This window comes from Epinephelus lanceolatus, chromosome 16 (genome assembly GCF_041903045.1).
Source record: "Epinephelus lanceolatus isolate andai-2023 chromosome 16, ASM4190304v1, whole genome shotgun sequence".
NCBI lineage: Eukaryota > Metazoa > Chordata > Actinopteri > Perciformes > Serranidae > Epinephelus > Epinephelus lanceolatus.
In genome coordinates, this window is record NC_135749.1 from 22,770,445 (window position 1) to 22,785,569 (window position 15,125).

General features: G+C 40.7%; 1 protein-coding gene across 1 annotated transcript; it reads left to right on the forward strand.

Moving 5' to 3' along the window:
• The first annotated feature begins 2,947 nt into the window (after positions 1-2,947).
• LOC117263428 (snake venom 5'-nucleotidase-like) lies at positions 2,948-14,355 on the forward strand. The gene is made up of 9 exons (XM_033636743.2): positions 2,948-3,472; positions 5,002-5,224; positions 6,773-6,961; positions 8,941-9,138; positions 9,361-9,515; positions 10,267-10,375; positions 11,664-11,813; positions 12,467-12,667; positions 12,751-14,355. Exons 1-9 carry the CDS (start codon positions 3,125-3,127, stop codon positions 13,017-13,019), a joined length of 1,842 nt encoding a protein of 613 aa, XP_033492634.2. The 5' UTR covers positions 2,948-3,124; the 3' UTR covers positions 13,020-14,355.
• The last annotated feature ends 770 nt before the right edge of the window (positions 14,356-15,125 follow it).

Consider the following 15,125-nt stretch of genomic DNA (forward strand, 5'->3'; position numbering starts at 1 on the left):
AGCCATTTTACACACTGGCCCTTTAAGAAATGAAGATCAGTAAATAACATAATAAAACCTTTTTTTTGTGTCACCCAGCATGTCTTATTGTTTGTGTACTCGGAAAGCAGGAATGAAAAAAACAGCCCATTCTTTGCTGTTAATGTGTAAATAAGTTAGTGAGAATGGAAGAAGAGTGGAATCTTCATTAAATAGCCTGTGGCTCCATTCATACAGTGTGAGTATAGACCAAGGAGAGTGTAAGAAGAGGAAACTGTTTATAATTTTGCCTATGCCCTTGTTGGGAATTACAATAGTAGCCTCACGGGGGGACGACAAACATGTTGGGAACAACACTGGGGGTCACACGGAGGCACCAAAAATGTAGGGAATCAACTAGACGGGGATACTTTTGTTTGGAATCTATATCAATACTATGTGTCACACGGGGACACCCAAAATGTTGTGATCTAGGCACCAGTGCTATGTTTACATGGTGGCGCCATTTGTTGGGACTTAAGCCTTAACACTGACCTGACCTCGTGATAGATCTCCAATTAAAGTATTGAATTGGCTTCCTGAAATAATTAATAATTATTAATAATAATTATTAATTGTGTTAAATAATATGGCTTCATTTACATTAAATCACCTCATGGGGCACCATTCCTGAAAAGGGAAAAATGATAGCCAGTTAAAGATATCAGTCTCATAAAGTTTACTAAATCTATCAATTTGGAATTTTGATTGATAATTAAATTAATAACTATAACCCAAATTACTACATTAATAGTAGGAGGATTTCGGAGTTCTTGACGTAGCAGAGGTTGACTATTCATTCGGGAAAGAAGGCTGGAAAGAGCTGTGGTTCCAGATGCAGTCTTTGTTGTGTCCTTGTTCCAAAGGTGCTGATCCCAGGAAGCTGGTCGCTCAGGGTCCTTGCAGAGTTAGACGTTGGGGTGCTAACTCAACTTGGTTCTCCTTGTTGCTGGAAAGTTAGTTGCAAATCTTGTGTTTGCACACTAATTTCTCTGGTTTCCAGGTTTTGGCCCTGCTGTGGGCATGCAGGTTATGGTCCAGGAGAAAGAGAGCAAAAGTCTGTAGAGCAATTACCCTCCCTTTAAATGGTCCAGGGGCAAGAGCTTCTGAGCTGGTCAGCAGCTCCGCAGGGAAGAGGTCTGGGCTGGTCAAGGGTCTAGGAGCAAGAGAGAGCAAGAAGAGGAGAGTGTAAGAAGAGGAAACTGTATACTTTATAATACTGCCCATGCCCTCATTCTTACAGTGTAAGTAGTGTGAGGGCCTCCTTCTGTCACAACTTTATAATACTGCATGTGCCTGCAATCGTAGGATAAGAAGAGGGTAAGAAGAAGAAACTGTGGATACTTTATAAACCAGCCTGCACCCTTAACTTTACAGTGCAGCAGGAATAAGAGCAGCACATACGTGGTGTTACTGTCTAATTACACTGCTCTATTACTGTATTATGTTTCTCGTACTTGGATGACAATGCAAGCTTACCATAACTGTGCACCTAAGAAAGGTTAATTTGGTCTCTGCTCTAGCCTACCCTTTATGAGCTGCTGTAGTGCTTGATGAACAAGCCTGCTCAGAAGTAATTTTCAAAAATATCAACCAATTTCTGAAAGTTCTTTACTTGTTATGTCAAATTATAAAATTAAGCAGTGGCAGTAGGCATAACACAGCCTTGGAATGAGGGTGTAACTTTGCTGTGAGAGGCACACCTTTAGGAAACATTTACCCTAGTTGCTGTATACAAAGGGCAATAGTTTCTGCTTTTATTGTATGTCATCTATTGGTATTTTCCATTTTGGTAGTACATCACAATTGTGAAATATGCCATACCATAATTAGTTTAGAGTTACCCAGTAAGTACCCAGTACCTAGAAAATACAGGGTTCCCACGGTCATGGAATACATAGAAAAGTTATGAAATTAGTAAAAATGATTTGATCTTTGAAAAAGTCACAAAATTATGATGTGTGTAATGAAATTAATTGTTACAGTAATCTTCTATGGCTAACATTCCACTTAATGTCACAAACATAATTTTATAAACTGGAAAAAGGTTTCTGTTACTTGTCATACAATAAGTAACATTTGTAACATTTACTGTACATTTTTGTTTGTGTTATACATTCTAAATTGTCTTTTATTATGGGTCCTTGTCAGCCATGGAAAAGTTTTGAAATTTTGTCCGTGACAGTGTGATGGAACCCTGACAATACTTACAGAATACATAATTTATCTTTTTCTCTACAATACCACATAGGTACCTAGAACTTACAAAATACTTAGAGTTTCAGTCAGTCTCTACAATATCTAAATGTTAGTCCCTTGTTAGGCTGTATCTACATTTGAGTAACAGTAGGAACAGGTAAGTCTTCTATGGGTACTGGTTCATATGAGGATATTACACCTTAAGTTAAGAGGACTATCCTATCTTCCAACTCGATGCTGAAGATGGGTGTGATCATGACATTGTTGCAGCTGGTATTTATGCATTGGTATGTATGTGTGTGTGTGTGTATGCGTGCATAACAATTGAGATCAATTGCCATGGCATGTTGAACAGCATCTTATTTGGCACGAAACATGAAGCAAGAGCTGAAATGCATTTTCAATGCAGTACTTATTCATCCCATTGATTTTAATTAATATACATGGCTTTGTCTTCAGTGATAAAAAAAATATAGATCAAGAAGACAACAAAAGAGTTAACAAGTGAACATCCTCCTCCTGTATTATCTCACTTGCATCAGCTTGTGTTGATGTCTCTTCAGTCTTCACCTTGCAGACAAAACTAGTTCATCTAGTTTGGACAATTAGATACCGCAGGTTATAGGCTTACGAACATATGGAAAAAATGTCTTTTCATAAGACGAACCATCATAATAGAAATCCTCCCTGATGCCGTCCTCCTCCTCTTTGCCCGCCTTCTGACATGCTCTGTCTCTCAGTCTGTCCAGTAAATAGTGTCAGCAGGTCTCATTTTATTTATAGAGAGACTTTACGGGAAGCAAAAGGAGTAGAGAGAAGCAAGAAAGAAAAATTCCTGCAGGTCACTTAAGAAAAAACAACTGTCCCTGTTTCCTCCTTCAGTGTTTTTACAGTTGACTGCAGAGAGATGGGAACAATACGCCCGGAGCAGAATGCTCGTCCTTGGCTCTGCCTCCTCCTCCTGCTGGGCTTCTTGGTGTCCACTTCAGCAGCCTGGGACCTGGTTGTACTCCACACCAATGATGTTCATGCTCGAGTGGAGGAGACCAGCGAGCAATCCGGGAAATGCAGCAGCAGCAGTGGGTGTTTTGCCGGGGTGGCCCGGAGAGCCACGATGATCAAGAGGATCCGCAACAACGAGAGCAACGTGCTGCTGCTGGACGCTGGAGACCAGTTCCAGGGGACTATCTGGTTCAACCACTACAAGGGAGCCGAGGCTGCGTATTTTATGAACGAACTGAAGTATGATTGCATGGTAAGAAACACAAAGAGGACCCACTTTAATCTTTGCACAGTTTTATTAACATCGCCAAATCAGTCCTTGTCAAACTTGCTGGAATACAGGAGGCACTCAAGTTATAACTTAAAGCCCCGTTTCCACCAAACAGTCTGGTTCAGTTTACTTTAGTGTGATTCACATTTTTTTTTGTGAACATTGTGAATGTGGATGTTATCAATACAGTCATTCTTTGCCTTCCCCATTTTTCGTCACCCCTCCATTGAAGTACCTACCACACTGATCCGATACTAAAAGGTGGAGCTAGAAACATGGTGGAGCGTTAACTAGTTATTACAGAACCATTCTTGCTCAGGGCTGAGCTGTGGCTGGTTTTGAATCTTTTCATATCATGGCAAGTTTTTCATACATTAGTAAACTATAACTTTAAAATAAGATGATGTTTTTCTACTTTTAGCAGCAGCTGTAAACTGAGGAAATAATAACTTAATTCATTGGGCCGACTGCCAGCAAATTTTTAGGTTTTAGGGCTTACTTGTAATGTGACAGCATACATAAGTTTACGGTGTCACTCCAGCCTGTTATTTTACGTTCTGAAAATCTTGACGTGCTAACCCATTCTATGGACAATAAATGAGTTGCAGACCTACAATATCTAAATGTTAGTCCCTTGTTAGGCTGTATCTACATTTAAGTAACAGTAGGAACAGGTAAGTCTTTTATGGGTATTGGTTCATATGAGGATATTACACCTTAAATTAAGAGGGTTATCCTATCTTCCAACTCGATGCTGGAAGATGACATTGTTGCAGCTGGTATTTATGCATTGATGTGTGTGTGTGTGTGTGTGTGTGTGTGTGTGTGTGTGTGTGTGTGCATAACAATTGGCATCAATTGCCATGGCATGTTGAACAGCATCTTACTTGGCACAAAACATAGTCTCCTAAAGCAAGAGCTGAAATGCAGTACTTATTCATCCCATTGATTTTAATTAATATACATGGCTTTGTCTTTGTTTACGCATGTGTCTTTGTTTACGGTGTGAATATATATATATATATATATATATATATATATATATATATATATATATATATATATATGTATAAGCTCATGGAGAGAATGCCAAGAGTGTGCAAAGCAGTAATCAGAGCAAAGGGTGGCTATTTTGAAGAAACTAGAATATAAAACATGTTTTCAGTTATTTCACCTTTTTTTGTTAAGTACATAACTCCACATGTGTTCATTCATAGTTTTGATGCCTTCAGTGAGAATCTACAATGTAAATAGTCATGAAAATAAAGAAAACGCATTGGTATTAAGAATTGCCAATTGGTTGCGTAGAAAGGAGTCATGTGATCTATTAGCAGTTAGCTGAATTGGCTACTACTGACCAAATCTGAAGTCAGTCTAATTAGTTATTAGTCCGTATTGTACTCAACAAGGCCTCGTATAATGTTTGCACTTGTGTTTAATGTGATATCAGAGAGAGCAGTTCTGAATATCTTTCTGCAGTTCTTGATTAGAATTTACCTTTTGTTGTTCAGGCTTTTGGAAATCACGAGTTTGATAATGGAGTGGAGGGACTCATGAGACCGTTCTTAGAGCAGATCAATTTTACGGTTCTCAGCGCCAACATCAAAACAGACAAAACTCTGGCCTCAACGTTTGGCAGCTCTTATTTACCTCATAAGATCCTTACTGTTGGCAGCGAGAAGGTGGGAGTGATTGGATACACAACACAGGAGACTCCTGTAGTGTCAACACCTGGTAAGTAGTAGTGGAAGTTTTCCCTGTGATATCTCTGTTTGCTTCTAACTCTATTTCATGCTCATTTGAAGGCCTTCAAACTGTAAATATGATGATGATATACACACTGTCTCTTATTTTTATGGTCTACATCAGTAGGACATAGAGTACACTGTTTCCTGTCCAACTGTCACACAAAGTGAAAGGGAATTTTGATATGCTTAAGAAGAGAGGAGAAAAGAGGAAAAGAAAACATGTTGTATACAAGATTGTAGAAGCACAAATCTCCAATAAGCATCGTGCTTCATCTGACAGTGTACACATTAAACCCTTTGAAAAACCTTTGAACTTCACCAAACGTTCCCCTCAAAACCATGTAATCTTAAACAAACTGAAATTGTAAACTCAGAAAACACACACACACAAACACAGACTACGCACTGACTATTCAGATAACCCTTGCAGGACCAGGCAGGTAAGAAAAACTCAAAACAGTAATGTAATAAACTGTATAACTCTTACAGGTCAGAAGGGAATACTACTATATGCTGCTGACCTTTGCAGTTTCACACTGACAAACCATGTAGGAAGACTCAATGCACAGGGAAATACCCAATTTCCATCAGTTGTAGTTCCAGAAGCAGCAAATGAACAGGTTCTTCAGCATCAGGGTTCTCATCATCTTGTCTCAGGTCTGGATCAGGCCATAATGTCAAATTGTTGCACATTTGTTTTGAAGTGCCTCCACCAACTACATACAGTATGCAAACTACTACAAAAAAATGTCAACAACAGAGAAGGGCGTAAATCGTTCAGGAGATTAAGTCATCGTTTAAACTGGCGTGTGAAACGAAAACAGAATATCAAGTGGGTCAAAAGAGAACTACTATGTTGAAGTAGTTGATTCCAATTTTATACCTTAGAAGAGAGAAGAATTATAAACAAAACCACTTATGAAAAAGCAACAAACCCACCGTTTATTTGGCTAAAGGCTCCAAAAATCAGGGACTTGGTAGATTCTAATAACATTCAAGTCATTCATTCATCCTCTTGAGGGTCGCGGGGGGGCTGGAGCCTATCCCAGCTGACATCAGGCGAGAGGCAGGGTACACCCTGGACAGGCTGCCAGACTATCACAGGGCTGACACATAGAGACAAACAACCATTCACACTCACGTTCACACCTATGGACAATTTTAATTAACCTAGTCCCCAATCTGCATGTCTTTGGACTGTGGGAGGAAGCCGGAGTGCCCGGAGAGAACCCACGCTGACACAGGGAGAACATGCAAACTCTGCACAGAAGGGCTCCCACACCCGGGATCGAACCGGCAACCCTCTTGCTGTGAGGCGACAGTGCTAACCACCAAACCACCGTGCCGCCCTGAAGTCTAATTGCTCAAATTAAATGCACAAACTGCTACCTGAAAATATCAAACTGTTTCAAATAAGAGAAAATCACGAGTTGATTATGACTTGAGAGGAATAGGCATGTTAAAAAAAAAAGGGTCAGGACTGACTGGGTTTCCAAATGTAGACTGTCCCTCTCTGTCCATGTTGCCTCTACAGGACCACACTTGCAGTTTGAGGACGAGGTGACTTCCGTGCAGCTGCAGGTGGTTGAACTGCAGAAGCAGGGAGTCAATAAGATCATTGCACTGGGTCACTCAGGCATTGATGTGGATAAGGAGATCGCCAAGAAGGTCAGCGGAGTCGACCTTGTCATCGGTGGACACAGCGACACTTTCCTCTATACAGGTACAGGGGTGGATACAGCTGTTAGTGTCAGTGGTGGGAGTACTCACATCCTTTACTTCAATAAAAGTGGAAATACCACAGATTAAAATAACTCCATTGGGAGTAAAAGTCCTGTTTCCAAGATGTTACTTCAGTAAAAGTACTTATGTGTTATCAGCAGAATGTACTTAAAGTATCAAAGCCTACACACGGTAAAACTTTAAACATATGTCTGTTCACACATTATTCCAAGATGATATCTTAATCACACCATTTAAATAATCTAAATAAGCTACTTTTGTTTTGTGGTTCATTAACAAGTGTAAACAAATGCAAACAGACTCTGTATAACAGCATTTCTATTGGCTGAGTTGTTGTATTAGTGTTAACGCTGAATTTTATTTTAGCTTTAGCTTTTTATTTCAGGCTTTGTTGTCGGTGTCTCGACTCATTAAATAGTAAGACAGAGAGACAAAGACAGAGAGAGATTGTGCCAGTGAGCTGAGAGAAAGAGAGAGGTTGGTGTGTTGCTGTGATAAAGCCAGTGGGTAAGAGAAATACAGTGTTATTATGCCTCTGCGCCGGTGATAACCGTGGCTGGAGGCACTATGTTTTCAGGTTGTCTGTCCGTCTGTATGCACATCTGTCCCATGCTGTCAAGAATGCCTTGAGCAGGTTTCTAAAAATGTGGCACAAATGTCCACTGTGACTCAATGATGAACTGATTAGATGTTGGTGGTCAAAGGTCATGGTCATGGTGACCTAAAAAAAAACAAGTTTTTGGCCGGAACTCAAGAATTCATACACAAATTGTGATAGAATTTCACACAAGTGTCAAACAGGATGCAATGTTGAAGTGGTGACATTTTATATCCAAAAGGTCAAAGGTCAACTTCACTGTGACATCATAATGTTCTGCAAAAACACTTTTCTGGCCATTATTCAACACCATAACTCAGGGACAGAAGGGGAGACATTTGGTCAGAAACTGAATTGGTGACACTAATCATTGGGTGTCCACACTGAAACTGTGGTGATTGTATAGATCTGCTGTGCTGCCGGGTTGGAGATGTTTATGAAGCACCCACATTTTAGAATTCGTAGCTTCTTTGAAGGACCATCCATATTTGAAGGATTGTTAGCTGCCATGGCTTCATATGAGTCAGGACAGACCTGGTTGTAAACTGTAACTGCAACTTTACTGGTTCACAAAAGCATACAGCAGCAAGGCGATACTTTTAGTTTCACAGTGGTTATATTCTAAAGCACAAAAAAACAAAACACTGAACAGATGATATACTGTGGAGACGGACGCTCTCAGCTGCACGGCTGTGAGCTGGTCGTGTCCTGAAGTGGAGTGTTTTACCTGCCTGATTTTGTAGAGTTGCAGATTTTGTTGATTTGGTAATTTTTCCTTGAAATTTGTGCTGCTCCCCTAAGTAAGTCGGTAGGCTACACAATTAAATGGCTTCTTTCTTTGATTATTTTAGTTGTGTTTATTGGTGTTGTCTCCAACTTTGTTTTTCTGTAGCCTGCAGACAAAGTTAATACCATTAGAAGTCCAGCTTCTAATGACATGGATAAAAGATTTGTGGTTGTGTTTTAGTTATTAAAAATACATTCATCCTAATAATTAGACTGTGTCTATATTTCACATACAGTGCCTTTTAGCAGGAAAACACGATCTGCTCTGTGCAACACAACATGGATCCATCATAAATAGATGAGGCGCATATTGTCCTTAGCTTCTGGGATGCTTCTGAAAGGTGCTGCAGTGCATTTCATGAATTGTTTAGAGTGGCCGCGCTCACTTTGGACAGCCGAGCACTATTACTAAGTGCATTTGTTAAGTTTACAATGTAGATTAAAAAAGAATCAATAGGATGATCTGTAATGAACATACTTGGTTGAAGCCATAGCATCATTGAACATTTTAATAAACATTGTAGAGTTCATCACAGTCACTGTATCTTTCTTTCTTTCTGTCCTTTATTTTTCAGGATCCCCTCCCTCTACTGAAGTCCCTGCTGGTTCTTATCCACTCATGGTGCAATCAGACGATGGACGGCAGGTTCCTGTTGTGCAGGCCTATGCCTTTGGAAAATATCTGGGTCATCTGAAGGTGACCTTTGACAATGCTGGGAATGTGGTAAATGCCACAGGAAACCCCATCCTGCTGGACAGCAGCATCCCACAGGGTAAAGACACCAAAACTAAATCTGCTTCTCTTGTTTTTCAGTTAGTTTTTTTCTCAGTCTGATCCTTCTTAGATTTTTGACATTACTTTTTTCCCGTTGGGTGTTTTATTCCCTCTCTTTATGTTGTAGAGAGACATTCTTTCCTAAAGCCCTTTTCAGACATGAAATACATATTACCAGCTTTATCTGTCTCTTATATGAATGACTGAATGTCTTGTCCAGATCCAGAAGTTCTTGCCGACGTGGAGGAATGGAAAAAGGGTCTGGCCAACTACTCAACTCAGGTGGTGGGAAACACTCTGGTCTTCCTGAACGCGTCACGTGAGGAGTGTCGATTTGGGGAATGCAACATTGGAAACTTGATCTGTGATGCCATGGTAAGTATTTAATGTTGACATCTGTAGCAGTGCAGAGAACATGGCGCATACCAACATAAAATAAAGGGACTGCAAATGAAAATTTGAACAACAGTTCACAAAACACTTTTCAGAAAACAGAATATTTCAGAAAACACTGAACCATTTCACAAAACACAACACTTCAAAAATGTTTTCTATTTGTAAGACTTGTCTGACTTAGCAACAGTAACTAAGGGGTGGGACTTAGGTTTGGTCAATTATAAATCAATGTAACCACGAGAGGTTCTTGAGCTTGTAGTCATAAATGTTCACACAGATATAAGGTTACTTGGCCCAGTTGTGTGGAAAATTAGCTGCGGGCAGACAGATACACATTCACACAATCACCCACTCACCCAAACACGATTCCTCGAGGCGTACGCTTAGCAGAAATAATGATACATTCATGGATTAGACATTTTGCATGGTCTGGTGGAAAACGTTGTTGCAGGTGACTTCTACATTGGAAATAAAACCGCCAAGTATTTATTTATCTTTAGAGATGAAATGATAAATAACACTGATAGCAAACAATGCAAATTGGGCCCCCCTGCACCTTTTTTTGGGATATTTTTGGGGGTACTGAAGGAATGTGGATTGGAGAAATGGTGACACACACACACACACACACACACACACACACACAAACTGCTTTCCTAATTATAGTAGTAGGATAAAAATAAAAGCCCTGTGTGACTGAGACAATCTGTTTCTCACTTCCTTTTTTCAGGTCGACAACAACATCAGGTTCTCAGACAGTGTTCAGTGGAACCACGTCAGTGCCAGCATCTTCAACGCAGGAGGCATTCGCAAGTCTATTGATGAACATACCAGGAACGGTGTGTCACTCATTTTTATGAAAGAAAAATTAGAACAGAAAGATATTAAATAATCTAAGCCAGAAAGTGCCAGGAAAAACTGAGATGATTTTGTGTTGAAAAATAAATGTACTCAGTCTGTCCTCTCTTCTCACCAATTACTCTACAGTATACCAAGAATTGAGGAAATTGACTCAGCCCAAAACTTAACATGGAGAGTTCCGCTATACTTTCTACATATCTGAAACAAGCAAAAACTTGAGGTCTGCTCTTTGAAGTGGGATTGTATGAGGGTTATATGTAGTAGATGTCTGTAGGCACACCCCTAGTTTGGAGAAGTGCCAGGAGTAACGACACAGAATCTATGCTATACACTGCTGTGGATTGGGGAAGCAGCAACATGTATTTCGAGACCCCCAAAAAAGACCCACTGTAGGTGTACGCTATACTGAGAGTATTTTCACTGCCTTACTTTTACATCAGACAGCCTGCTCTGACAGGGGAGCTGTCAACAGCCTCAGTTCCTCATCTACGCTCTCGTCAAAACCTCCAGAGTCCATTGACAGTAACAATACTTTTGGCTTGCTGAACACGGGAGCTGCTGGTCTACCGCTGTCTCGATCAGTTAGTTTGTGTCATTGTGCGAATTTGCTGAATCTGAACTAACCATTTTGAATGCCAAAGTCACACAATAACACAAACTAACTGATCAAAGCAGCAGTAAACCAGCAGTGTCCCTGTCCAGTGATGTTAAATCACTGTTTTTCTCAATGGAGTCTGGCTTTGAAGAGAGCAGTGTAAAGACTTTTTTTTCCGGTAATGTAAAGCAGTGTAAATATTCTAAATGTCACATATGTCTCAACTGATATTGATTTATTTTAGGTGGCTAAAGTAAGTTTATTTGATGACCTGTCCACAGCAGTATATCGCTCAACTTACTTGTCAGACTCCAGCCTGCTTCTTTTAGTGGGAGGGGCCAATTGACATCTACTGCAGGTAACACACTGACTATTACTAAGTACCTCATACAGCCCCACTTAAAAAGATCTGAACTATCCCTTTAAAATTATTTGTTTTCCTACTACACTTTACTGAGTTTAATTTAGGACATTTATTCATATTGTGTACTGTCATTTAGTTTGTGTGATTATAATCTTCCATTTTACCTTGTTTTAGTCTTTCAAATCCTACTTAGTGAGTCTTTAATACTTTTCCCCAAAGTGATACTATGCACAATCATTGACGACAGGATGTTTTCTGTGATAAATGTTTTGTCAGAGGAACTTCATAAAACTGTTCATGTCTGCAGGTTCAATCACCATGGAGGACCTGATCGCTGTCTTACCTTTTGGAGGGACTATGGACCTGCTGGAGCTGAAGGGATCGACATTGTTTAAAATCTTTGAACACTCATTGAAACGATATGGCCAGAGCAAAGGAGAGTTCCTCCAAGTATCAGGTATCTTTCATTTTTACATTGTTTTCATCTGTATATATATATTGTCTTTTTATTAAGGACGTATTCACCATGGCGCTATTTGGTCCGCTTTAAACGAACCCTGGTTTGTTTGGAGTGGCGTGAATGCTCATTCAAACTCTGGTGCGACCAAATGAGTGAGCCCTGGTCCGCTTGAAAACTGGGGGTCTCGGTTCACTTACAACTGAACCCTGGTGTGGTTCACTTACAGTGGGACATGCAAACGAACTATCCAGCGAACCAAAGAGAGGAAGTGAACCAAAGAGAGCAGCCCGAATGAGCAGCTGTTGTAACTGCGTGACACTGTCCAGGCTTTAAAAAGTGCAGTGTGAAAGCGAACCAAACCAAATAAAGGTGGGAACCCCCACCTGATTACATTTCTTCACCATGACAGGATGATGTGAAAAAAGTCACATAGCCCTGTAAAACCAACTTTTTTTTTACATTTACAAAACAGTTTTTTTATAGAATAAACAAACAAGGTAATAATTAATTAGACAGCTTTAGAGCTGCTGGAAGATTGATTTTGTTGGACTCTGATACCCTGCTGCTGACATATTTCAGTTGGTACCTCAAAGATATTCAAGGTTGATCCTCAGACGTGTTGTTGGATAAGTTTCTATGTCCTTAAACAGGAATTCAATTCGAGTTTGACCCCTCTAAACCAGAGGGGAATCGTGTGATGAGCCTCAGCATCCTCTGCGTGCAGTGTCGAGTTCCTCGCTACGAGCCTGTTCAACCGGAGACGGTTTATAAAGTGGTGATGCCATCCTTCATAGCGCAGGGTGGAGATAAATACTCCATGATCCCAGATGAGAGGCTCAACCACGACACAGGTGAGGTTTGTGTGGTTGATAAATTTTGTAACAGAACTGTTTACTTAAATTTAACTTTATTTAAGTATTTTATTTCCTTCCAGGGAATTTGGACATCGCAGTCCTGTCTGAATACATCATGAAAAACCAGAAACTTTATACGCCTCTTCAAGGACGCATTAAGGTCCTCAACTCAACTTCTGGACAAACTACTTCACTGAGCAACTCAACTTCTGGACAGACCACTCCTCTCAACTCAACCTCTGGACAGACCACTCAACTCAGCAGCTCGGCTCTTGCACAAACCACTCCACTGGTTATTCTGGTCTCACTTGGGCTGCTGTGGTCTCTGTGTGGGAGCATGGAGGGCTGACTTTAACCAGAAACACAACTTAAACTCTTTCTCTCCTAGTGGAGCACAGGTCATCCACAATTCTTCCCCAGTCCTCTCTGTTTTGGGACACTTTCTGCAGTTCCAATTTTACGTCACTTTCTTGGCCTCTATGTCTGGTGACCTCCATTTGTTTCTGGGTCTTCCTTGTTTTCTCTTCCCTTGTGCATTTCGTATTAGAGCCTGTCTGGTTTCATTGATTTTGGGCTTCCTTAGGGTGTGTCCGATCCAACCCAACTTCCCTTTCCTTATGTGGGTGTTCTCTCTTGGTGTGTTTCCTCCCACACATCTTTATTTCTGATGGTGTTTGGCCAATGTATCTTCTCGATGGTTCTTAGGCACTTTGTGATAAAGGTCTGGACTTTGTTGGTGGAGGATTTTGTTCTGAACCATGGAGCAGCACTGATTGAACATTGGTGAGTTTGGTGAGATGGGCCTCAGTGTAACAAAAGCTGTTCTAAACCTTCCAAATTGGGCTTGAATGTCTGCATCTGTCCATCTATCCTTGCCCACAACACCTTTGAGTTAGGTGAAGTTGGTAACGTCTTCTAGCTCTGCTCCAGTCAGATGGAGTCATTGCTGGTGTTGTTGGTGTGCATTACTCTGGTGTTGTCTGTGTTGATGGTGAGGCCTTTCTTGGCAGATGTTGTTGCTAGCAGGTCTGTCTTTGCTTGCATCTGTGGGTGGGTGGATCATGTTAAGGCTGTGTCATCTGCAAAGTCCAGATCATCGAGCTGGGACCACAGCATCCACTGTATTCCACATCTCATGATCCAATCCACTGCCAGGAGAAAGGGCAAGGGGGACAGCAGGCAGTCTGATGCCAGTGGCCATGGAAAAGGTTCTGTGAGGCTGCCGTTTTGCACCGCTCTACATGATGAGTGTTGGTTCATTGTCTGATGAACTTTGGTGTATGCCATGATGTCCCATGAGAGCCCAAAGGGGGTTTAGGTCCAGGCTGTCAGAGGCTTTCTTAAGGTCTGTTACTGTGATGTAAAGAGCTGTGTCCCAGAAACAAAAGAGGACAGAAACTGGACATGAACTTGAAGAACTAACAGGACCAGTGAATGAAGTTCTAATGGGACGAAATATCTTACTTCACAAAAATAATATTTTATTTTTTTACAGAAGTAGTTAAGGTCTTAGATTATAAATAGTACTAGTTCTAATGTTTCTTTGCTTGCAGTTTGAAAAATATTGATGCATCACAAAGGTTGTACGGCTTTAAAACAAATATGGTTTGAGTTCTGTTAGCTTGATTGACTGGTAATTTAGCTCACTCATATATATTTTGAAAAATAAACCATCACTGTTCATGTCTTCACCGTAGCTCATTTCACACAAGTATCATGCATGTTAGTATTAGCCTTGGTGTGGAGATAACTTGAGAATACAAGCGTGACTTACCACAAACCAAAGTTGAGCTTCAGCCATGACTGTTCTAAGAGAACTGGATGCAGCATTGAACATGAGGCCCAGTTTATTCCTGAAAGTTGCTTAGTGGCATATGAAGCCAAACTGCTATGTGCAAAATTACCAGATGATCTGGGCATTATTGGCACTACTTCTGCACTGTGTGGCCCATGGAGCATACACCCTAGAGACTTATTGCGGCTGACTGTGGTCAAGTGGCTAACTTGTGCAAACAGATAACTTACAGTTTAGTGCTCCACTAACTTAAATGGGATAAAATGGTTTCATCTTGCAGCTCTTCTAGACTTTCCAAATGTTATCAGACCGAATGGATTAAATCCTGAATGTGAATAGAGGAATTGGAAGGCTCAAAAAAATGTATCCGCTGATTTTCAGATGTCTCTTTCCCAATGTAATTTAATGGGGAAAAGTCTTTTTGGCCACAGGGCATCACATGATGGACCCCAGAAGTTGCAGTACCACTGTTTGGTCCCTACAAAACTTGGTGTCAAAGCCCGGTGCAATTTCTGAGGGCCTGGTTTCAGCACTCCAATCATGCAGTGAAGCTTCAGCAAATCACATAGTTTGTTTCAAGCTGTGGTACTGTGTTATTCAGCTTAGTTAGCTGGCACTTTCCTAGCTTAATCTGCATTGCTGTTCACATGGGGAAGTAAT